This window comes from Bos indicus, chromosome 18 (assembly GCF_029378745.1).
Source record: "Bos indicus isolate NIAB-ARS_2022 breed Sahiwal x Tharparkar chromosome 18, NIAB-ARS_B.indTharparkar_mat_pri_1.0, whole genome shotgun sequence".
In the NCBI taxonomy this organism is placed as follows: domain Eukaryota; kingdom Metazoa; phylum Chordata; class Mammalia; order Artiodactyla; family Bovidae; genus Bos; species Bos indicus.
In genome coordinates this window covers 40,365,542-40,390,997 of record NC_091777.1, presented here as the reverse complement: position 1 = coordinate 40,390,997, position 25,456 = coordinate 40,365,542, and the positions used below count along the sequence as shown (strand labels likewise).

Sequence of the window (25,456 nt, the reverse complement as noted above, 5' to 3'; positions counted from 1 at the left end):
ACAGCTCAATATGCCTAAATATGCAAAATCAGCAATGGCCTTCCTGATTGACTAATCCAATGACTTATCCAAAGTCGTGGGTGCGAGCACTCTCAGAGCCAGGGCCCCTGCTTTCCCCATTCTTGTTTCTGCATCTCTGTTAGCCCTTCTCTGTCTAGTGTTGGGCACAAAAGTGGTCCCTGACCCAGATGGCCTTACGCATTCCTCAGCAGACTGCCCAAGAGACTTTCACAAATTCCTTGTGCACTTTAAATTTTAATAATGAAGACTGTAGACTTACATAAATAATTTGCAAATGGAATTTGAAAGCTAATTTCTTTTGCTCATTAAAATTTAGGATAGCCATATTATACAATTAAGCATAATAGACTCAGTTCACATCTTGTGACATGGACAACTGGCTCTCCCAGGCAGGAAAGAATTTAATTTACATTTAAACACCATTCCCACAGAGTGACAAAAGCTCTCTGCGGTAAAGTTTGAAGTACTTGAAGTTTAGTCAGTGAATTTAGAAAGGGTTTGTGACTGAAGTGCAAAACAAAGAGTAGAGACGCTAATACCCTGACTGCAGCCCTGAGAGAAATCCCGAACCACTCCTGCCCTATAGAAACTGTGAGACGACAGATGCTGTGGTTTTCAGCCACACAAAAAAAGGAAAAGGAAAATGAGTGGATGCTTTGTTAAACACCCACATACACTTCTGGGAAAAGGTATTTTCTCCTCACCTTTTTTTCCCCTCTCATCTTTTCTAACTTGACACAAACTATGCAGCAAATGAACTGGTCCTATTCATTCTAGCCTTGAAGCCACGCACATAGCTCTTTTCCCAGCTACAGTCACGACCAGGAGGCACACACATCCAGGGAGGTGTGCACATCACTGGTGCATGCACACACATACATGCACACATCATTTCATTTATTTTTCAGCGGGGGGGGGGGGGTAGATTTAAGAAAACACCCATTTATTTTGAGATAAATAAATTCTCCAAAACCATTAAACACAGAGTAAGGGAACTAATATTTAAATGGGAAATGAGGTCATTTGGAGCTAGCCCCAGAAAAGCCTTGAATTCCATATCAAGAAATTTAAACAGCATTACATTGATAGAGCCACTATAGAAAACAGTATGGAGATTCCTTAAAAAACTAGGAATAAAACCACCATATGACCCAGCAATCCAACTCCTAGGCATATACCCAGAGGAAACCAAAATTGAAAAAGACACATGTATCCCACTGTTCATTGCAGCACTATTTACAATAGCTAGAACATGGAAGCAACCTAGATGTCCATTGACAGATGAATAAAGAAGTTGATGCATAATAAAGAATAATAAAGTTGATGAATAATAAAGAATAATAAAGTACATATACACAGTAGAATATTATTCACCCATAAAAAGGAATGCATTTGAGTCAGTTCTAATGAGGTGGATGAACCTAGAGCCTATTATACAGAGTGAAGTAAGTCAGAAAGAAAAAAATAAATATCATATACTAACGCATATATACAGAATCTAGAAAGATGGTACTGAAGAATTTATTTGCAGGGCAGCAATGAATAAACAGACATAGAGAACACACCTATGGACATGGGGAGAGGGGAGGAGAAGGTGAGATGTATGGAAAGAGTAAATGGAAACTTACATTACCATATGTAAGAAAGCCAATGGGAATTTGCTGTATGTCTCAGGAAACTCAAACAGGGGCTCTGTATCAACCTAGAGGGGTGGGATGGGGAGGGAAATGGGAGGGAGGTTCAAGAGGGAGGGGATATATGTATACCTATGGCTGATTCATATTGAGGTTTGACAGAAAACAACAAAATTCTGTAAAGCAATAATCCTTCAATTTAAAAATAAATAACATTTAAAAAAAAAAGAAATTTAAACATAGTGTGTGTATGTGATGGAATACCATTTTGAAATTTCCAAAGATGGAGTTGATGTTGAACCAACAGTTAACTGATAGGAAGAAGGAAGTGGAGAGGAAAGGAAATGCAATCAGAGAGACTAGTTAGGGAACTGTGGTTACAGTTTATGGAAAAAAATAACACATTTAACCAGAGATCGCTTGAATCAGATAAGGGGGAAAGTACAGAACTACTGGGGTAGAAGCACATTAGTAATTGATGGCTAGTCAGATGGAAGATGGAGAAGAAACAGTAGGTGCAGTTTCCAGTCTGTGACTGTGTGTGTGATGATGGCAGTAATCATGTTAGGAAATACAGAAGAGAACATAAGTTTGAGGAGAAGGAAGGGTAATTATATGTTCACATTTTTAAAAGTTTGCTTATACTACTGTTATGACATGATGAAAATGACACTTCACCTGTGATCTTCCTCCTCAGATTCCATAACTCCAGTCTAAAGATGAGAAAAACATCAGACAAATTCCAATTGAGGGACATCCTACAATATACATAGCCATGCGTGAATGTTCAATGTCTCAGTCATGTCCAATTCTTTGCAACCTCCATGGACTGTAGCCCACTAGCCTCCTCTGTCCATGGAATCTTCCAGGCAAGAATACTGGAGCAGGTTGCCATTTCTGCCCCATATACATGGCCAGCATTTCTCAAAACCGTCAAGATCATCTAAAACAAAGTCTGAGAAACTGTCACAGCAGAGGGAAGCCCACGTAAACAGGATTTCTAAATTTAATGGGTAGCATGCTGGAACAGAAAAAAACTGTTAGGTAAAAAAACTTCTTAGGTAAAAACTAAGGCAATCTGAATAAGTGATACGCTTTAGCTTATTGTTCTAAAAAATAAAATTTGTTCAAAGTTTGCCTAATAAACTTTGATTAAAGTTAGTGTTTGATATTTGCTAACCCATCATGGGAGCTAGCAGAAAAGGCAATGGCAACCCACTTCAGTACTCTTGCCTTGAAAAATCCCATGGACAGAGGAGCCTGGTAGGCTGCAGTCCATGGGGTCGCTAAGAGTCAGACACGACTGAGCGACTTCACTTTTCACTTTCATGTATTAGAGAAGGAAATGGCAACCAACTCCAGTGTTCTTGCCTGGAGAATCCCAGGGACGGGGGAGTCTGGTGGGCTGCTGTCTATGGGGTCGCACAGAGTCAGACACGACTGAAGCGACTTAGCAGCAACAGCAGCAGCAAGGGAGCTAGGGGCCCAGGGAACCAATAAGTTCTTGTTCCCCACCCACAAATACTTCATTACATTAGATCTCATCCCTGATAACTCTGTCACCTCTCCCACCACCCACCTGAATGAGAAAACTGAGATGGAGGAAAGAAACTCATCACCTACCCTTAAAAGCTAGACTTACAGTGTGCTCAGTCTTGTTGAACTCTTTGCAATCCCATGAACTGCAGCCCGCCAGGCTCCTCTGTCCATGAGACTTCCCAGGCAAGAATACTGGACTGGGTTGACATTTCCTTCTCCAGGGAATCTTCCCCACCCAGGGATCAAACCCACATCTCTAGCATCTCCTGCACTGCCAGCAGATTCCTTACCACTGTGCTAAGACTTTCTAGTACTAATGCTGAAATTCAGAAGGGGTATGTATGGGTGAGATAGCAATGTGACAAGAGAGGGCAAAGCTGGCCAGAGAAGAGCACTTCATTTTCCAGTGGCTGTGTTCAGGGTGCAAACACACCACGATCACATACCTTAAACCTCTGTGCTTTTCGACTTCATCCAACAGACGTTTACTGAGTGGTTAGACAGGCTGTGTACTGTTAGGTGAGAGCCAGATGGGGAAGAATATGCCCCAGCTCCTGCCTGTAAGATGACCACAGTCTATACCAGAGATAGGATGGCAAATGATGATAGTACACTGTCAGAGCAGGGATATTAAAATTGGGAAGAAAAATCATTTGGGGAGTGGATGAGGAGTTAACAATGAATTTTACCTAGGGAGATGGTAAGGAAGAGTCACACCAAAGACAGAGCTTAATACTGGGGCTTCAGAGATAAGCAGGCTCATGCCATGTTAAATGGGAGGATTCAGCATTTGCAAAGACATGGCCATATTCAACTGTATGGTGTACTTGAGGAAGTGGCAGCCAGAGTTTCAGATACAGACTTTCTCCCTGTGGTCTGTGGGAAAGGTCAATCAGGGAGGAGAAGGGCTGGAGTTAGGGAGACCAGGTAAGAAGCTACTGTAATGGTTCCAGCTGGAGATGAAGAAATTCTACAATCAGGAAGAAATAAAATGTCCTCAACCCTCCTACCTTCTCATTCTTCTAGCAAAAGAACCTGAGCCCCTGATGTCTTCTGCTCTTGGCAATGCCGGAAGGCCGGATATTTGTTTCTCGAGCAGCTAGTGGCTAGAGGTTGGCCTCCTCTCATTAGAGAACCCTGAGGTACAGGCCCATGCCTGTTTCAGAATTCACCAAGGAACACCCCCACCATCTGCTAAGTAACCCTCCCTTTCTTCCCAGTACTAGTCCTCTCAGCTCTGGCTGTTAGAAGGGGGCCATGCTTACAGTATGCTGGGGAGCAATTTGGAATAGCTTCAAAACTACAGAGATTTCCATCTATCTCTTGTTTCTAGGAAGATGTGGTCAAGGCCATGGAAATGCAGGCTTCTTTTTCCCTTGAAGGTGGGTGAAGATAACCTGTGACAGACACTTTACTTAGAAGTCACATGGCCTCATGAAACCTCAAGTTTGGTCTTAAATTTTCAGTTTTTGCCAGTTGATATAGCTCAAAGACTTCAAGCTCTGTGACCAGAAGTGGTGGCTCCTGTTAGGATGTAGGCCCTGCAGCTTTGCTTTCCTGGTGCTGAGGAGAGGCACGTGGTGGGACAGTGAAGGGCACAGACTCTGTAGCACACAGACTTGGCTTGGAATCCTAATTCCATCACACACCCGTGATATGACCTCAGACAACCAGTTAACCTCCATATCTGTCTCCCCACTTGTAATAATGGACACAAGAGTATGCACTAACTAGGGCTGTTGTAAGGATTATACTCTAGGTGAAGCGCCTATACACAGCCTGTGACATGGTGACCAAAATTAGCTGGTAGATGCCTTTTGCAGGGCCCACTTGCACCAGTTCCACCCTATGCCTCTGGGTGTGTTATACTGAAGCAGCACACACACCAAGTACCTGCTGATAATACAGCCAGAGGTTGGGGGGTAGTGGCGTGTAGTGGTTAAGGGTTGGAACTCAATTGCCAGGGTCTGAATCCCAGTTACTCCACTTCTGAGTTGTGTGGACCTTAGGCAATAACTTACTCTGTGTGCTCAGTTCTCTCACCTGTAAAATGGAATTAACAATAACTACCTCATAAAGTTACTTTGAGGAGCAAATGAGATTCATCCATTGTACTGCACATGGAGTTCATTCACCTTTGTTGCTGTATACTAAACCACTTTGCAAATATTCTATGATTTATTTACCCTTCTACCCTTGATGAAGATTTCAGCTGTTTCCATTTGGGGGCTATCATAAATAGTGCTCCTACAAAAATTCTTGTACATATCTTTTGGTGAAACCATGCATACACTTCTGGTTCAAGTGGAATTTCTGGGTCAAAGGGTATCAGTTTTAGCAGATATCGCCAATCAGTTTTCCAAAGTGGTTGTTCCAATTTAAATCCCTGCTAGCAGTGTATGAGAGTTCAGTTGCTTCACATCCTCACTAACAATTTTGTGACATTTTCATTTCAGACGTTCTAGTGGATTTACAGCACTATCACACTATAGTTTCAATTTGCATTTTCCAGGTTATATACCTTTCCACGTGTGCATTAAACACCAAGTCATGGATGGAGGAGCCTGGCAGTCTACAGTCCTCAGGGTCGCAAAGAGTCAGGTATGACTCAGTGACTAAACAACAAATAGCATACAGCAAGCGTGCAATAAATGCTAGCTATTATTGCTTTTATTATTATTATTCTGTGGTCTCCAAAGCACAACTTTTCAAACAGGGTCATTGGCACAGGCTTCTAGAAGTTTCTAGACATTTTATACTCTCTTGACCCATCATTTATCTCCCATGGATGCCTTTCCCCATGCCTCCCACTTCTCTTGACTAATTTCTCTAACAGTAACACCCCTTGTTTCCCCCCAAGTCCAGACATACAGAGTAGGAGGAACTGGAGACCAAGTGAGACTTCTGACCTCTGATATACACAGGTTCCCATCCCTGCTCAGGTGTGTCAATTCCAAGAAGACCAAAAAGAACCTTTAACTCAGAGGTTCCAGGCCATCCAGAGTCTCATCCATCTGACCTCACTTCCCTCTAGCTCCTTCCTGATGAATGGTTTTGACAACTTTCTTACGATCACGTCCAAGTCAGAAGTGAATCTTTAATGCTTACTGTTAAGATGCATCACTTGTTTCTAAGTTGTACACTTGATTCCCCTCGCATAGCCAGGATCCTGAGGGGTTTGTTAATGCATAAAGCCACATACCTCAGGGGAAAATTCCATAATGTCCCTAAAACAAGAAGATAGTTAAGCTCTACCCTCAGTTTAGGCTTTACTCGTAAGCTCCAGGAGAGAAGGAAAAAATGACATTGCATAATTGGGGGTGGAGTTACATCTTAACAAGATTTTAGGAAAGAGTAAAAAAGGAAGGCAGTTTAATAATTTCCAAATCAGGTCAAAATTTTTTGCTTATGTTCGTATAAAATATTCTTCAATCTGTAGCTGGGTAAGAGGCTTCCTCTTAGATGAGACTCACCTTTCTTGGTGTACCCTATGGAATAAAAGGTGGGACCCCTGCCTCCAAGGACCTTGTGAGGCAGAAATACTCTGGGTAAAATAAGAATAAATTTGGTACTTTGTTGAAAGGAACAGAAAGAAAGAGAAAGATGCTAAAACACACACACACACACACAAAACCCCAAAAACAAAACAAAAAAATGGTTAAAGGCTGTTCATTGGAATATGTGCATCTTAAATCTTCAGGAAAGGTGCTTACTGCATTAAATTCATAGTGCCAAGTGAATCTTCTGTGGAAATCCATGAAGGAACTGAGATTTGTGTGTAGGTCCTCCTGGGACAGAATCGAGAAAGCCTCTATACAAGAATCATAACAAGGTAGAAGAAAAAATTAAGCAAGGGTTCTGGACTCAGTCAAGCTCAGAATAACCAACTTGTTGCAATTTGTGTGGAACTTCTCCAATGTTAGCACTGGAAAGCTCCCATTCCAGGAACTCCCTCTCTCCCAGGCAAACTCTAACTAGGCTGGAAAACTGAGGATTTGAATTAAGTTTACCTAAATTTCCTAAGGCCAGGGAGGTCCCAGTTGACAAATGAATTATAATTAAAATAGCATGTATACTGTTCAGCTTTTGCTTCCTAAGCATGATCTCTTGCTATACAAAAACATATGCACAAAAACACAAACACCCAAAGCACATGCTAAAATTAAAATCAACAACTCTTAACAAGATAAATCCCCCTTTCTGATCAATAACTTAAGCTTCTCACCATGTTACTTACGGGTTTGCACTCCTTTTCATGGAGAAAGATCCACCACTTTGCCTCAGCTCCTGCTTTAAACGCACTAAATCAGCGGCCTTCCCATTGGAAGACCTTCGTTGTGATCCCATACTTTTGATAGGAAGAGAACAGCAACAGAACAAGAGCCTCCCTCTGGAATTCCTCTCATCCCCTTTTTTCTTCCCCCAACACATATGCATCAATATGGAAAAACTGACCTAGGAAGGACTTGTTTTCAAGAGGCTAGGCACAATGACCTCCTGAGCTAAAACTGATTATGTTTTCAATAAATTTAACTCAGACTTTCAATTTTTGTAGTCTTAGAAACCAGGAGAAATAATTTATTAAGAATGGGATCTCATGTCTAAATACCACTCCTAACCTAGAGTACAAATTGTAAGAGTCAAATCAGAACCACATTTCAGGCTTAGTGGGATCAGAATAAAGCAGGATAATCGAGGTGCATTTTAAAGCAAGGCGTGCCTGGATTTTAATTAGAAACCTGGCAGTAACCGGCATCTAGCCTTCATCCTATTCTCTGTGAATGAGGGGTATGAGAGAATAAGAATAATCAAGAATTTGGACCTGAACATTCGCAGCAATCTGGATGGACCTAGAGATTATCATACTAAATGAAGTTGAATCAGACAGAGAAAGACAAGTAACAGATGATGACACGTATATGTGGGATCTAAAATATGACACAAATAGACTTACTTACAAAATAGAAACAGACTCACAGACACAGAAAACAAACTTACGGCTGCCAAAGGGGAAAGCGAGCAAAGGGATAAATTAGGAGTTTAGGATTAACAGATACAAACTACTACATATAAAATAGATAAACATGGTCCTACTGTACAGCATAGATAACTATAAATAGCTTATAATAAAGTACAGTGGAAAAGAATGTGAAATAGAATACATATGTATAATTGTGTCACTCACCTGTACACCAGAAACAAAATACTGCAAGTTAACTATACTTTAATTTAAAAAAGAAAGAACTTGGCCTTGAAAGGTTGAGGGAGTGGCCAAGTGAGATGGCTATAGGCAGAGCAAGTTTAGGAGGAGAGATCAAGGGTTCCATATAGGATATGTCAAGGAGAGAGTTCTAAACTGGAAATATAAGTTTAGGAGTTACTGATATACAGAGAGTATCTGAAGCTGTGACCAAACAACATCACCAAGGAAGTGATGGCAGAGACAGAAATGTCTGTATGTCCATGGGTATGCCACAGGGGTGGGCAGACCAGTATCGCCTCCACGCTCCCTCTCCCCCTGCATCTATGCTCAGTCAGTTCACATAGCAGCAGGCGCTCTTCCATGAGAAGCCAATACTGCTGTCCGCCAAAGAATTTCAGGCTTGGAGATAAAAGATGGACTCAAGCCCAGATCTGCCACCCAAAGGTACTACCTTAGGCAAATCACCTGACTCTGATGAGTTGTTTCTTCACCTGTAAATTGAGAGACAATACTATCTCCCTATAGAATATCTGTGAGTGTTAAGTTGAATAAAAACACTTTGTGAAATGCTTCACACTCTGCAAATTTGTATTATTTATCTCATAATCTCTGATAACTGAAGGGAGAAAATGCTGTGCTTATATTTGCTAAGTCGTTTCAGTCATGTCCGACTCTGTGCGACCCCATAGATGGCAGCCCACCAGGCTCCCCCGTCCCTGGGATTCTCCAGGCAAGAACACTGGACTGGGTTGCCATTTCCTTCTCCAATGCAGGAAAGTGAAAAGTGAAAGTGAAGTCGCTCAGTCCTGTCCGACTCTTAGTGACCCCAGGCTCTTCCATCCATGGGATTTTCCAGGCAAGAGTACTGGAGTGGGGTGCCATTGCCTTCTCCGTGCTTATATTAGTGATTATATTTAAAGTTTAGGATGGTATACATCAATGTTTAAAACACATAACCCTTTAAAACATGTATTTCGTCCTCAGCAACATTCAAAATACACGTACCCTTTGATGCAGCAATTCCAACTGTCCTACAGAATATAGCTGTACAAGGAAAAAGAGAAATGTGTTAGGTGCTGGAAATAATAATAAGATATTGGAATTATCATGTATCATTAATGGGTTGTGTAAATAAATCATTGTACATTCATACAGTAGAATATCAGGTGTTAAATGTAAGGAGAAAATATGTGTACTGACATGAAAAGATGCCCATGACATTTACGTAAAATAATAGCGAGCAAGCTGCAGATGATATGTATAGTATTAACCCAATTTGCTTTGCATTTCCATGCATTCATATTGCACATTTTGGTACATGCATAGTAAAAAGCTAGAAGGATACAAGCCGCACTGTTGAGAGCGGTCACTATGGTCACTGTGTGTGGCTGAGGAGGTCATGCCCCTCTGAGGAATGTGACTGGCACAGCAGAGAATTACTTTCACTTTCTCCTTTTGATACTTTGGAACTCTTTGAAGTTAAAAACAAAAGCTGTTTTAAAGACATACCACAAACCAATCCTGGCAGCCCGAGGTCCTTAGGAGGGTGGCTGCATACATTCAAGACCAGAAGGTCTCTGTTGGGTTACTGATCCTATTTCAGTTTGGCAGGTCAGAGCTTTCCGTCCCACCAATGCATGGGGGTGCCAGTGGAAGCAGTGCACTGAGGGGAAAACACTGGAAGCAAAGCAGGGCCATTTTGGAAAGGAAAAAGGAAAGGCAAATATATTCTGAAAACAGATGGTGTCTGGAAGAGAAAGTGTGTTTTGGCAACAAGAAAGGAAAATCACAGGGGGAAGAGAGAAAAGGAGTAGAAGAGAAACAGCCAAAGGAGGTGGTAATTAAGTGTGAAGCTGAGGATTTCCAAGGGATTTTTTCAGCTTTGGCAAAAGCAGGCCTCTGGACAATTCTGCTGAAGTGCATAGACACCAATTTATATTTCTTTTATTTATTAGAAGTATTCCAAGAGAGCAGTAAGAACCATGATATCCTGACACTACGTTGTCCCCAGTGTTTCCAGTATTAAAGTTTTCAAATAAGGTACTTCTCAGTTACAGTTTTAAAAGGGGACCCAAAGTTAGTTCTCACTCAGTATCATTCTAATATACTTCATATGGTGTCAGACAAAGTCTTGAGTCACTGCCAGTGTTGAGGGGGTTGTGTATGATCCACAGGCTGCCTACTTTGGCCACCTCATGCGAAGAGCCAACTCAGTGGAAAAGACCCTGATGCTGGAAAGATTGAGGGCAAGAGGAGATGGGGATGACAGAGGATGAGATGGTTGGACGGCATTGCCAACTCAATGGACATGAGTTTGAGCAAACTCCAGGAGATAGTGAAGGACAGGGAAGCCTGGTGTGCTGCAGTCCATGGGGTCACAAAGTGTCAGACACAACTTAGCAAATGAACCACAACAATCTGTCTCACCAACTCCTAACACCGTTGCTATTCTTCTCTGGGCTCTGGAGGTCCCCATGGGTCACTGGTTGGGCAGGGGGACAACCATCCATTGAGAGATGCATGACAATCAGGAATCATGCCACATCCCACCTCATTTATAGTATGAACAAAGGCACAAGCATCTCAAATGTCCAATAACCAAGAGATTAATTGATGAATTATTCTACACTAAATTGCTTGATGTCACAGCTGCTCAGGATATCAAAGAGCACCCAGCAACTATGACTGTTCAAGCAGGGAACAGCTGTGAGGGCCAGAGGCCAGCTCCCCTACCCAGTGAAGGAAGGAAGTCCTTATGTCTGCATTGACCCCTCCTGCTATACCACTGACAGTTCACGGACAGGATTACAAAGAGGTTTTGCAGCTGGTCCCAAATAATCTTTTAATGTCACAAAAAGCTGAGCCAAAGCCAAGAATACATTCAGTTCAGTTCAGTCGTTCAGTCGTGTCCGACTCTTTGAGACCCCATGGACTGCAGGACACCAGGCCTCAGTTTACTCAAACTCATATCTATTGAGTCGGTGATGCCATCCAATCATCTCATCCTCTGTCATCCCCTTCTCCTCCCGCCTTCAATCTTTCCCAGCATCTGAGTCTTTTCAAATGAGTCAATTCTTCACATCAGGTGGCCAAAGTATTGGAGTTTCAGCTTCAGCATCAGTCCTTCCAGTGAATATTCAGGACTGATTTTGTTTACAGTGGACTGGTTGGATCTCCTTGCAGTCCAAGGGACTCTCAAGAGTCTTCTCCAACACCACAGTTCAAAAGCATCAATTTTTTGGCACTCAGCTTTCTTTATAGTCCAACTCTCACATAACCATGGCTTTGACTACATGGACCTTTGTGGCAAAGTAATGTCTTTGCTTTTTAATATGCTGTATACATTGGTCATAGCTTTTCTTTCAAGGAGTAAGCATCTTTTATAATTTCATGACAGCAGTCACCATCTGCAGTGACTTTGGAGCTCAAAAAAATAAAGTCTTTCACTGTTTTATCTATTTCCCCATCTATTTGCCATGAAGTGATGGGACCGGATGCCATGATCTTAGTTTTCTGAATGTTGAGTTTTAAGTCAGCTTTTTCACTCTCCTCTTTCATTTTTATCAAGAGGTTCTTTAGTTCTTCTTCACTTTCTGCCATAAGGGTGGTGTCATCTGCATATCTGAGGTTATTGATATTTCTCCTGGCAATCTTAATTCCAGCTTGTACTTCATCCAGTCCAGCATTTCTCATGATGTACTCTGCATATAAGTTAAATAAGTAGGGTGACAATAGACAGCCTTGATGTACTCCTTTTCCTATTTGGAACCAGTCTGTTGTTCCATGTCCAGTTCTAACTGCTGCTTCTTGACCTACATTCAGATTTCTCAGGAGGAAGGTCAGGTGGTCTGGTATTCCCATCTCTTGAAGAATTTTCCACAGTTTGTTGTAATCCACACAGTCAAAGGCTTTGGCATAGTCAATAAAGCAAAAATAGATGTTTCTCTGGAACTCTCTTGCTTTTTCGATGATCCAGTGGATGTTGTGAATTTGATCTCTGGTTCTTCTGCCTTTTCTAAATCCAGCTTGAACATCTGGAAGTTCACGGTTCACGTAGTGTTGAAGCCTGGCTTGGAGAATTTTGAGCATTACTTGCTAGCGTGTGAGATGAGTGCAATTGTGTGGTAGTTCGACAATTCTTTGGCATTGCCTTTCTTTGGGATTGAAATGAAAACTCACCTTTTTTAGTCCTGTGGCCACTGCTGAGTTTTCCAAATTTGCTGACATATTGAGTGCAGCACTTTCACAGCATCATCTTTTAGGATTTGAAATAGCTCAACTGGAATTCTATCACCTCCACTAGCTTTGTTCGTAGTGATGGTTCCTAAGGCCCACGTGACTTTGCATCCCAGGATGTCTGGCTCTAGGTGAGTGATCACACCATCATGATTATCTGGGTCGTGAAGATCTGTTTTGTATAGTTCCGTGTATTCTTGCCACCTCTTCTTAATATCTTCTGCTTCTGTTAGGTCATACCATTTCTGTCCTTTATTGAGCCCATCTTTGCATGAAAAGTTCCTTTGGTGTCTCTAATTTTCTTGAAGAGTTCTCTAGTCTCTCCAACTGTATTGTTTTCCTCTATTTCTTTGCACTGATCACTGAGGAAAGCTTTCTTGTCTCTCCTAGCTAGTCTTTGGAACTCTGCATTCAGATGGGTATATCTTTCCCTTTCTCCATTGCCTTTCACTTCTCTTCTTTTCATAGCTATTTGTAAAGCCTCCTCAGACAACCATTTTGCCTTTTTGCATTTCCTTTTCTTGGGGATGTTCTTGATCCCTGCCTCCTGTACAACGTCATGAACCTCCATCCATAGTTTATCAGGCACTCTGTCTATCAGATCCAGTCCCTTAAATCTATTTCTCACTTCAACTGTATAGTCATAGCGGATTTGATTTAGGTCATACCTGAACAGTCTAGTGGTTTTCCCACTTTCTTCAATTTCAGTCTGAATGTGGCAATAAGCAGTTCATGATCTGAGCCACAGTCCGCTGCCGGTCTTGTTTTTGCTGACTGTATAGAGCTTCTCCATCTTTGGCTACAAAGGATATAATCAATCTGATTTTCGTACTGACCATCTGGTGATGTCCATGCGTAGAGTCTTATCTTGTGTTGTTGGAACAGGGTGCTTGCTATGACCAGTACATTCTCTTGGCAGAACTCTATTAGCCTTTGCCCTGCTTCATTCTGTACTCCAAGGCCAAATTTGCCTGTTACTCCAGGTATTTCTTGACTTCCTACTTTTACACTCAAGTCCCCTATAATGAAAAGGACATGTTTTTTTGTGTGTAAGTTCTAGAAGGTCTTGTAGGTCTTCATAGAACCGTTTAACTTCAGCTTCTTCAGCATTACTGGTCGAGGCATAGACTTGTGATACTGAATGGTTTGCCTTAGAAATGAACAGAGATCATTTTGTCATTTTTGAGATTCCATCCAAGTACTGCATTTCTGACTCTTTTATTGACTATGATGGCTACTCCATTTCTTCTAAGGGATTCTTGCCCACAGTAGCTGAGTGGCACTGGAATGGCAGCTGCACAGTGCTGGAGCGACTGTAAGGAGATAACCAATGTCCAAGGCCAGAGAAGCCCCAGCAAGATAGTAGGTACTGGTGCGGTGACTGCACAGCGCTGGAGCGACTTTGAGAAGATCCTGTATGTCCAAGGGCTAAGGAGAAGCCCCAGAAAGATGGTAGGAGGGGCGAAATGGTGTTTAGAACCAAATCCCTTACCCGCCAGAGACACTCAGAGGGCTCAAACATACCTTGTGTGCACAGGTCCCAGAGACCCCACAGAGACTGAGACAGAACTGTGTTTGAGTGTCTCCTGAGGAGGTACGGGTTAGCAGTGGGCTGCTGTAGGGGCAGGGGCTCTGTATGCAGTAGACTTGGGTATGGCATAAGCCCTCTTGGAGGAGATTGCCATTGACCCCACCATAGAGCCACCAGAATTTACACAGGTGGAAAACAAACTCTTGGCGGGCACAAACAGAACCTTGTGTGCACCAGGACCCAGGAGAAAGGAGCAGTGACCCCACAAAAGACTGACACAGACTTGCCCAGAGTGTCCAGGAGTCGGTGGTGGCCTGCTGCAGGGTTGAGGGCACTGAGAGTATCAGTGCATACATGGGACCTTTTGAAGGAGATCGCCATTATCTTCATTACCGCCACCATAGTTTGGCCCCAGGTCAAATAACAGGGAGAAAGCACAGCCTCATCCATCAACAGAAAATTAGATTAAAGATTTATTTAGCATGGCCCCTCCATCCAAGACCCAGTTTCCCCCTGTCAGTCTCTCCCATCAGGAAGCTTCCATAAGCCTCTTATCCTTGTCCATCAGAGGGCAGACAGACTGAAAACCACAATCACAGAAAACTAACCAATCTGATCACATGGACTACAGCCTTGTCTAATTTAATGAAACTATGAACCATGCAGTGTAGGGCCACCCAAGATGGATGGGTCATGGTGGAAAGTTCTGAAATAACCTGGTCCACTGGAGAAGGGAATGGCAAACCACTTCAGTTTTCTTGCCTTGAGAACCCCATGAAGAGTATGAAAAGGCAAAAAGATGCAACACTGAAAAATGAACTCTCCAGGTCGGTAGGTGCCCGACATGCTACTGGAGAACAGTGAAGAAATAACTTCAGAAAGAATGAAGAGACTGAGCCAAAGCAAAAACAGCACCCAGTTGTGGATGTGACTGGTGATAGAAGCAAGGTCCAATGCTGTAAAGAGCAATATTACATAGAAACCCGGAATGTTGGGTCCATGAATCAAGGCAAATTGGAAGTGGTCAAACAGGAGATGGCAAGAGTGAACATTGACATTTTAGGAATCAGCGAACTAAAATGGACTGGAATGGGTGAATTTAATTCAGATGACTATTATATCTACTACTGTGGGCAAGAATCCCTTAGAAGAAACGGAATAGCCATCATAGTCAACAAAAGAATACATTATGAAGTCTCAAAGTATCAGTTCTACCTTCGGGATAAGATGTATACCATGCACCAAAATGAAGGTCAAGAGACAAATCTTTTCAAACATATATATATATGTACAAGTTTTTTTCTTATGTACACTCATAAATATATATGTATGTATGGTGTACGTGTATGTGTGTTGCTTGGGGCTCAGTTCTGGACAAATAGCTTTGAAATGTCTATTAAACATCCAAACAGAGATGTCAAGTAGGTGGCTGAATATATGGTCTTAAGAGTTAAGGAGAATGGTCTAGGCTGGAGACATTTACTTGGACACTGCGGTAAGTAGAACAATGTTCTTCCAAAGATGTCTATGACCTAATCCTCAAAACTTGTGAAAATATTCTCTTAAATGGCAAAAAAAAGACTTGTCAAATGTGGTTAGGGTATGGACCTTGAGGTGGGGAGATTATCCTGTTATATGAGTGGACCCAATCTTATCAGATGGGACCTTAAAAGCAGAGAATTTTTCTCAGCTGTGGTTAGAGAGAGCTGACAAAGGAAGAAGATTCAGAGATATAAGATTCTGATAAAGAATAAAACAAACTAAGGAATGTAGATTCCATCCTGAAGGAAATCAGTCCTGAATGTTCATTGAAAGGACTGATGCTGAAGCTGAAACTCCAATACTTTGGCCACCTGATGCAAAGAACTGACTCATTGGGAAAGACCTGGATCCTGTAAAGATTGAAGGCGGGAGGAGAAGGGGATGACAGAGGATGAGATGGTTGGATGGCAGCACTAACTCAATGGGCATGAGTTTGAGTAAACTCCAGGAGGTGGTGATGGATAGGGAGGCCTGGCATGCTGCAGTCCATGGAGTAACAAAGAGTCTGACATGACTAAGCGATTGAACTGAACTGAAGGAATGTAGAAGGCCTCTAGAAGATGAAAAAAACAAAGAAATGGATTCTCCCTTGGCGACTCCAGAAAGGAACACAACTCTGTTGACAAGTTACTGTAGCCCAGTGAGACTGTGTCAAACTTCTAACCTAAAAAGCTGTAAAATAATAAATCAGTGTTGTTTTAAGTCACTAAGTTTGTGGTAATTTGTTAAGCAGCAAAGGAAAACTAATGCCAGCATCATTAATATATAGATGGTATTTAAATCCATAAAATGGGATAAATAGAGACAGAAAAGAGAAGAGGTCTTGGGGACTGAGTTTTTGTAAGTTTGAATATTAAGTCAGAGAAATGAGAAAGACCCAACTGAGCATGAGGCAGAAGAAAACATAAGAAAGCGATATTCTAGAAGCCGAATGAAGAGTTGGTGTCACCTGTGGCTGAAGGGCCAGGTGAAACGAGAGCAGAATTAGCAAACAAGACAGATGAGGGAGAGCACATGTGCTCAGGCCAGCTGGCACACAGAAGGAAAAGAGTGGACCCTGGTCCTCACCACCCAAGCCACAGTGATGGGAGAGACACACAAATGGCACCCACTCAAGAATGTGACTTCGTCACACACAGGGACTCCAGTTACCAGCACACATGGCCCAGCCAGAATCCTGGAACATTTCCAGAATATCAGCACTCTTTCCCACTGGGGGAGGGAAGGTGTGAACGTCAGCAGCAAGAAGATAGAGGAGCAGGAAGACTTTCAACCTTCGCTTACAGACCTACACTGTTGTCTCTCCTTCTACCATATGATATAGTTTGAGACGTCCAAGGCCCTAACTTGTGAAACGGCACATACTCCAAGTCCAAGAAAGTTAACATTTTATCTCAAGAGCAGTAAAGTTTTTCCTTAGGAAAAAATACGAGGTCATCAAAATAAAAATACACAACCTTCCAGGACCTGACATTCCATGTCAGTCATAGCCTCAGAACAACCTTTTATGTTTTCCCTTCCTTTGCCCCAAAACTCATGTTAGTTACACATCTACAAAAGAATGAATGAAATCATGTATGAAGGACCCTTGTGGCCTGTGACAAATATAGCCCACGCAACACTGCCTCATGCTGACTTATAATGACTTGTTCAGCTGTTGATCTTCTCCACTAGACTGAGAAGTCCTCAAAGAGGTGAGACTGTGCCCTTTCATCATTGAATAGTAAAAACAATAATCCATTAACTACCTGTTCATTGAACTAGTAATACGTGTCAGACGCAATGCTAATTGTTTTCAGGCATTTAACCCTGACTTTCCTGGTGGCTCTGTCGGTAAAGTGTCTGCCTATGATGTGGGACACCCGGGTTCAAATCCTGGGTCGGGAAGATCTCCTGGAGCAGGAAATGGCAACCCACTCCAGTATTCTTGCCTGGAAAATCCCATAGACGGAAGAGCCTGATAGGCTACAGTTCATGGGGTCGCAAAGAGTCGGACACGACTGAGCAACTTCACTTTCATTTTCAACCTTCACGCAACCCTAGGAGATGGTATTATTTACTTCATTTCTCAGAAAAGAAACTTGATATTCAGAAACATTAAGAAACTCACGTAATAGTCAAACTAACTTAAGAGAGTGGCAGAGTTACTCAATGTCAAATTCTGTGCTGAATAAGGCCACCTCCATTCACATCCTAATTCCTGGAATGCATGAATTACCTTCTATGAAAACTATGATTTTGCAGGTATGAATAAGGATTTTAAGGTGAGGAGATTATGCTGGACTATCCAGGGCTCAATGTAATCACAAGAATCCTTGTAAGAGGGAAAGAGGAGATCATATTGAATAGCAGGAGATGTGACAACAGAAACAGGAAGTGAAGTGATTCAAGGAAGGAGCCATGAACCAGGGAACGCAGGCAGCCTCTAGAAACTGGAAAGGACAAGGAAATAGACTTTTCCCTAGAGCCTTGAGAAGGACACACCTGCCAATACCTTGATTTTAGATTTCTGACCTCCAGAACAGGAAGATAGTAAATTTGTGCTTACGACACTAAGTACCTGGTTACAGTAGCCATGGGAAACTGACACAGCGCTCTGTGCCTCTGCCCTTATATGTCCCATCATCCTCATGACCTAAGGGAGGCAAAGGATGTTTGCTAAGTCAATTACAAATGAGAAAGAGATCTTCCTCTAAGAATTCTCCTACCTGACCCAACCCAAATTCCTGACCAGGAGAATAAAGCCTTCCTCAAACAGAGGCAGGTGGAAGCAGCCCAAGTATGTCTGGGGTGATACTGGTGGTTTTTTAATTGCTAAGTTGAATGGGTACGCTAGTTACAGGCTGAAGCTCATGCTATGCCAGTCAGTGTGCCTTTGGAAGACATGAAAAAATGCAACCCTAATTTACAGCAATAATTTAAAGCCATGGGGGCTGGAGGGAGGTAGGAGATGAGGGGAATTGGGTATTTTTATGTTCTACTTCCTGCAACAGTGCATTAAACATCACAGTGATTCAGCTGAAATTATAAGCAGCATGTGTAAAAAGATGAAATCATATTTTACAGTATAATTCCTTTATAAAAATTATTTCATAGCAAATTAGAACAATGAATACACTTGTACATACAGCAAATGCACATAATTCTACCTTCCTATTTCTCTGAGATCATTACGATCCATTCTTTTTTTTTTTTCCCCCTGTAATAATTGCCAGTTTTATTCCTCTGGCTAAGAGATCCAGAGGTATTTTGAGGTTTACATTTTTTTTTAATAGTTCTATCATCAAGAGTTTAGGTGCCCCCATTGACCTTATAAGCTGGTTGCAAATTATTTGATTGACTCTTAATAAAAAAAACTTTATCTTCATGTGTGTGATGTGTTCATTTAAAAAATGCATTTAAGCAAAAAGAAATAAAAAACATCACACAGAAACAAGCACAGTTTAATTTCTGATATATGCATGTACATATACACACAAGCATACACACACAATTTGAGACTTTGTCTGCTGCAACGGCACATGAGCGCGGCCAAGAGGAGCTAGCCGGTGCCCAACGGCAGGGGCGGTGGCTGAGAGGAGCTACCCGCATCAGAGGTAAGGAGCAGCGGCTGCACTTTGCTGGAGCAGCAGTGAAGAGAGACCCCATGTCCAAGGAAGAGAAACCCAAGAAAGACAGTAGGCACTGAGAGAGGGGATCAGAGGGCAGACAGACTGAAACTACAATCACAGACAACTAGCCAATCTGATCACACAGACCACAGCCTTGTTTAACTCAATGAAACTAAGCCATACCGTGTGGGGCCACCCAAGATGGCCAGGTCATGGTGGAGAGGTCTGACAGAATGTGGTCCACTGGAAAAGGGAATGGCAAACCACTTCAGTATTCTTGCCTTGAGAACCCCATGAACAGTATGAAAAGGCAAAATGATAGGATACTGAAAAAGGAACTCCCCAGGTCAGTAGGTGCCCAATATGCTACTGGAGATCAGTGGAGAAAAAACTCCAGAAACAATGAAGGGATGGACCCAAAGCAAAAACAACACCCAGTTGTGAATGGGACTGGTGATGGAAGCAGGGTTCGATGCTGTAAAAAGCAATATTCCATAGGAACTTGGAATGTTAGGTGCATGAATCAAGGCAAATTGGAAGTGGTCAAACAGGAGATGACAAGAGTGAACATCAACATTCTAGGAATCAGTGAACTGATTTGTAGATGGACTGGAATGGGTGAATTTAACTCAGATGACCATTATATCTACTACTGTAGGCAGGAATTCCTTAGAAGAAATGGAGTAGCCATCATAGTCAACAAGAGTCCAAAATGGATGCAATCTCAAAAATGACAGAACGATCTCTGTTTGTTTCCAAGGCAAACCATTCAATGTCACGGTAATCCAAGTCTATGCCCCGACCAGCAACACTGAAGAAGCTGAAGTTGAACAGTTCTATGAAGACGTACAAGACCTTCTAGAACTAACACCAAAAAAAGATGTCCTTTTCATTATAGGGGACTGGAATGCAAAAGTAGGAAGTCAAGAAACACAGCAACACTGGAGAAGCTGAAGTTGAACAGTTCTATGAAGACCTACCGGAGAAGGCAATGGCACCGCACTCCAGTACTCTCGCTTGGAAAATCCCATGGACGGAGGAGCCTGTTAGGCTGCAATCCATGGGGTCGCTAAGAGTCGGACACGACTAAGCAACTTCACTTTCACTTTTCACTTTCATGCATTGGAGAAGGAAATGGCAGCCCACTCCAGTGTTCTTGCCTGGAGAATTCCAGGGACGGGGGAGCCTGGTGGGCTGCCGTCTATGGGGTCGCACAGAGTTAGACACGACTGAAGTGACCTAGCATAGCGTAGCATAGCATGAAGACCTACAAGACCTTCTAGAACTAACACCCAAAAAAGATGTCCTTTTCACTATAGGGGATTGGAATGCAAAAGCAGGAAGTCAAGAAACACCTGGAGTAACAGGCAAATTTGGCCTTGGAGTACAGAATGAAGCAGGGCAAAGGCTAACAGAGTTCTGCCAAGAGAACGCACTGGTCATAGCAAACACCCTCTTCCAACAACGCAAGAGAAGACTCTACACATGGACATCACCAGATGGTCAACACCGAAATCAGATTGATTATATCCTTTGCAGCCAGAGATGGAGAAGCTCTATACAATCAGCAAAAACAAAACTGGGAGCTGACTGTGGCTCAAATCATGAATTCCTTATTGCCAAATTCAGACTTAAATTGAAGAAAGTGGAGAAGACCACTAGACCATGCAGATGGTGACTGCAGCCATGAAATTAAAAGACGCTTACTCCTTGGAAGGAAAGTTATGACCAACCTAGAGACATTATTTTGCCAACAAAGGATCGTCTAGTCAAGGCTATGGTTTTTCCTGTGGTCATGTATGGATGTGAGAGTTGGACTGTGAAGAAGGCTGAGCGCCGAAGAATTGATGCTTTTGAACTGTGGTGTTGGAGAAGACTCTTGAGAGTCCCTTGGACTGCAAGGAGATCCAACCAGTCCATTCTGAAGGAGATCAGCCCTGGGATTTCTTTGGAAGGAATGATGCTAAAACTGAAACTCCAGTACTTTGGCCACCTCATGCAAAGAGTTGACTCATTGGAAAAGACCCTGATGCTGGGAGGGATTGGGGGCAGGAGGAGAAGGGGACAGCAGAGGATGAGATGGCTGGATGGCATCACTGACTCGATGGACGTGAGTCTGAGTGAAGTCCAGGAGTTGGTGATGGACAGGGAGGCCTGGCGTGCTGCGATTCATGGGGTCACAAAGAGTCAGACACGACTGAGCAACTGAACTGAACTGAACTGATATACCTGAATATGCTGCTTTGTAACCTGCTATGTTGGAATGAACATATTTTCATGCATATGTGTGAAATTTCCCAATCGAAAAATAGACCTAGAGAATGTGTCAAAATACAAAATGCAGATGCTGATAACAAGGAAAACTACCTAAAACAAAACTCCACCAGATGATCAAAATAAAGCAAAAGTCAAAGATACATCAGGAAATGCTAACAGAAAGCAGGGGCCAGATTTTAATATCGGACAAAAAAGAATTCAAGGCCTAAACCACATGGGATAAGGACGGCTGCGTGAATGTCTTTGCTTCCAATGCATCATCACAAACAGGCTTCTTATTCTTCTTATCTCTTCCCTAAGCCTTTCCAACTCATCTGTTCCTCTTGTCATTTCTTCAGGGTCTAAATGCTTAATAGGAGCATCCTCTTTATATCTCTAACCAGGCTGAGTCAGCCCTCCTCTAAGGTTTCCTTCTGCTTCCTGGCTTAAACCTTCTTCAGAAGGTTGAGGATTTCTTTCTGTCTCCTGTGGTACAGCTTCCAAAGGGCGGTCTTCCTCAGCCTGTGGCATGTTCTGTGGTTTTCCTTTATTTTCTTCACAAGACTTTTGCATGTTGAGTATTTTTCAGTTTCCTTTTTGAATAAATTAACCCTGCAGGGATCCAGGGAATTTTCCTCCATCTTCCCTCAGTCAATTTGGGTGGCTCCCCAAAGACCAAGAGTCTGGTTCCCTTCAAGCAAGGAGTGGGTGACTCAAGTTATTTCTAAATTGTTTCTGTGTCTCTCTTGGGATCCTCAACTAGCTCTGGTCCATTCTTTAAACAAAGAAGATGGCATCTTCTCTACTGGTATCCATAAGGAGGCAGTTTTCCAAATTAATAAATTCAATGTACCTCATAGTTTAGCTCCTTTAGAAACAAAGAGCTGGAAGTCTGAACACTTAAGGCTTCACAAATGATTCATTGTGCCGTGAAGGATTATTTTCCCTCCCTGTATCCCAGTTTCTCTAGTCAGGTTAAAGTCCTACACTTAGTAAAAACCTCAAAACAGTTTTTGAGCTTTTAAGAACAAGTATTAACAGAAGTGAGGGCTTCCCTGGCTCAGACGGTAAAGAATCCACCTGTAATGCAGGTGACCCGGGTTCAATCCCTGGGTCGGGAAGACCCCCTGGAGAAGGAAATGGCAACCCACTCCAGTATTCTTGCCTGGAGAATCCCACGGACAGAGGACCCTGGTGGGCTATAGTCCATGGGGTCACAAAGAGTTGGACACGACTGAGTGACTATACAAGATATGACAATTAACCTAAACAGAACTAAAGCAATCGTTTAGAACTGAATCTCAAATTCACAAAGGTTTGTATTCCATAATCTATTTGTAGCTGACACAGAAGGTAAAATAAATTATTGGGTAAGTCTAAGGTAAATTCAGTCACTGCCCTCGGTCTGGTCTTCTGATTGGACTGGCAATCCCCATGGTGTTCCCAGCTTGCCTGATTTTGCAGCCAAGGTCCCCAGGGGTCCTGAGCGCTTTAGAATCTGAATAAATTACACATCCTAAGGGTCCATTGAGACCACCAGAAACTCAATTTATTTTTGACCTGAGACAAGATTTTATTGCTTCTCAGATTAACAGTTAAAAATGGTTTGCTTTTCTGCCTCTGGGGTGTTAGTTTGATATATAAGGCAGAGAGATTATTAAATCTTCGCTGCCTTCCAAAGATGTAAATTAAACCACAGCATCTCCTTAGCCACCTCCCCTGTATGAGCTGGAGATTTATTATTAACTTGTCACTCTCGCATGCTCATCAAAACAAGTAGCACCATGATTAATTACACCTGTTTATTTAAGGGTACCTGTCATTTCAACTTTCTGTAGACAGGATATTACAGTCTCTTGATTTCTTAGCTGAACTAGAGCTAAGGAGTTTTAGAGGGGAAGAGAGAATCACTGTCCTCTTGTAATTATTTCCACAAATATATTTGAAAGAAAGGTGGTCCATATGCAACTGCACAATGTTGTTTTCATTTTAAATGAAGCTGACATAAACCACCCATTACTTACTAAATGCTTTTCATGTACAGTAATGGTACTAGGTATACCTAGTTCAAAGCAGTGAATAGTCCTTGCCCCCATGGAGTTTATAGCCTTGATATCCGCTCCCCAAGGCATTTGTCTCTCCATATTATGAAAACAGGAGATAACAGAGCAACATTGAGAACCTGGATAAAAGAAAAGCAAAGCAAAACATACCCCTTCTAAGGTAAGTTTACACTAAGTGAAATCAAAGTTGCTCAGTCGTGTCCACCTCTTTGCAACCCCATGGATGTGGCCTGCCAGCGGGCTCTTCTGTCCATGGAATTCTCCAGGCCAGAATACTGCAATGGGTAGCTGTTTCCTTCTCCAGGTTTCTTCCCAACCTAGGGATCAAACCCAGGTCTCCCACACTGCAGGAGGATTCTTTACCGTCCGAGCCACCAGGGAAGCTCAAGTTTGCACAAAATAGACACTAAATTGAACCAGGATTAATAAGACACCTGCAAGATTCATTCCCTCCTCTGGGTCCAGTGTAGGTCTGCAGGACTGAACTACATTAAAACCATGGCATTTCACCTCTTTTATTTTCCCCTCCCTATACCTGTAATGTAACATATTATCTGATTACCTGAATACCCACTGAAGCACAGGAAGCTTTCAAATGAAATTTTAGGCAGGGTTGCCTGACCTCTGATCTGCCACAAGAAAACATCACCTTTACCACTTTAAATTTTAGGATAGAAAGTGTGAAGGAAAGTGAAGTCGCTCAGTCATGTCTGACTCTTTGCGACCCCATGGACTGTAGCCTACCAGGCTCCTCAGTCCATGGAAATTTTCCAGGCAAGAGTACTAGAGTGGGTTGCCATTTCCTTCTCCAGGGGATCTTCCCGACCCAGGGGATGAACCCAGGTCTCCTGCATTGCAGGCAGATGCTTTACCATCTGAGCCACCAGAGAAGCCCAATTTTAGGATAATTACCTTTTAAAAAAAAAAGATTCCTGATTATATTCCTGTTTCTCTTTTTTAAAGTATTTATTATGGAAGTTGACAAAAACTACAATAAATATGAGATAATAAAATAATTACCTATTATCTAGCTTCAGTAATTGTCTATATTTTGTCATTCTTGTTTTTACCTATCAAATTTCTCTCTCCCTTCACCTTCATTTTTATTTTTGAGCATTTTTAAATAAATTCCCACTATCATAACATTTCACCTCCAAATACATCAGAATTTATAACAAATAATATTTTTTAAAAAACATAACTGTAATATCTTTATAATACTTAACTGAATAACAATATTTATACCTAAGTCCATGTTCAAATGCTCCTGATTGTGTAAAAATAATTATTTTGGACTAAAACAGGACCCAAACAAAGTCTACACATTGGATTTGGTTGATGTGTCTTTCATTTACACCTCCATGTCCTTTTGAATATAGCCAAAATGACCTTCAATATTTGATTTTTATCCAAGATAAACAAATTCATCCAAAGTTAACATATGTTCCCAGTGAAATCTCATTATGTAATATTTTCAAGGACAGAGTGATCACACAATTTACCATTCAAATAAAGAAAACTCTTGAGTGAAAGGGGGACTATACTGGTATAAACCAGGACAAAGAGTCATCCTACCAGCAGAGATTCTGGGGTGGGGGGCGGTGAGCAGGGTAAAAAGAAAAAGTAAGTTTGGGGTTTCTGGTTTCTACTTGGGTATCAATAGCTGGAAAAAGACCTTACAATTGAAAAAAACATTCAACAAACTGCAAGTCAATGACCTTTCCTGAATCCATCAAAGAGCTGAAGTTGAAGAAATGTCAACTAGCCCCAAATCTGAGAGACAAATGCCTACAGGGAGATGGGAAATGCAAGCATGTGTT

At 42.1% G+C, this 25,456-nt stretch overlaps 1 protein-coding gene across 1 annotated transcript; it reads right to left on the bottom strand.

Moving 5' to 3' along the window:
* Positions 1-21,020: 21,020 nt before the first annotated feature.
* On the bottom strand, positions 21,021-22,622 carry LOC109571992 (transcription elongation factor A protein-like 8). Its single transcript, XM_019978515.2, is given in 1 exon segment — positions 21,021-22,622. A coding segment is annotated over 1 exon segment (354 nt). The 5' UTR covers positions 22,147-22,622; the 3' UTR covers positions 21,021-21,792.
* Positions 22,623-25,456: the final 2,834 nt, after the last annotated feature.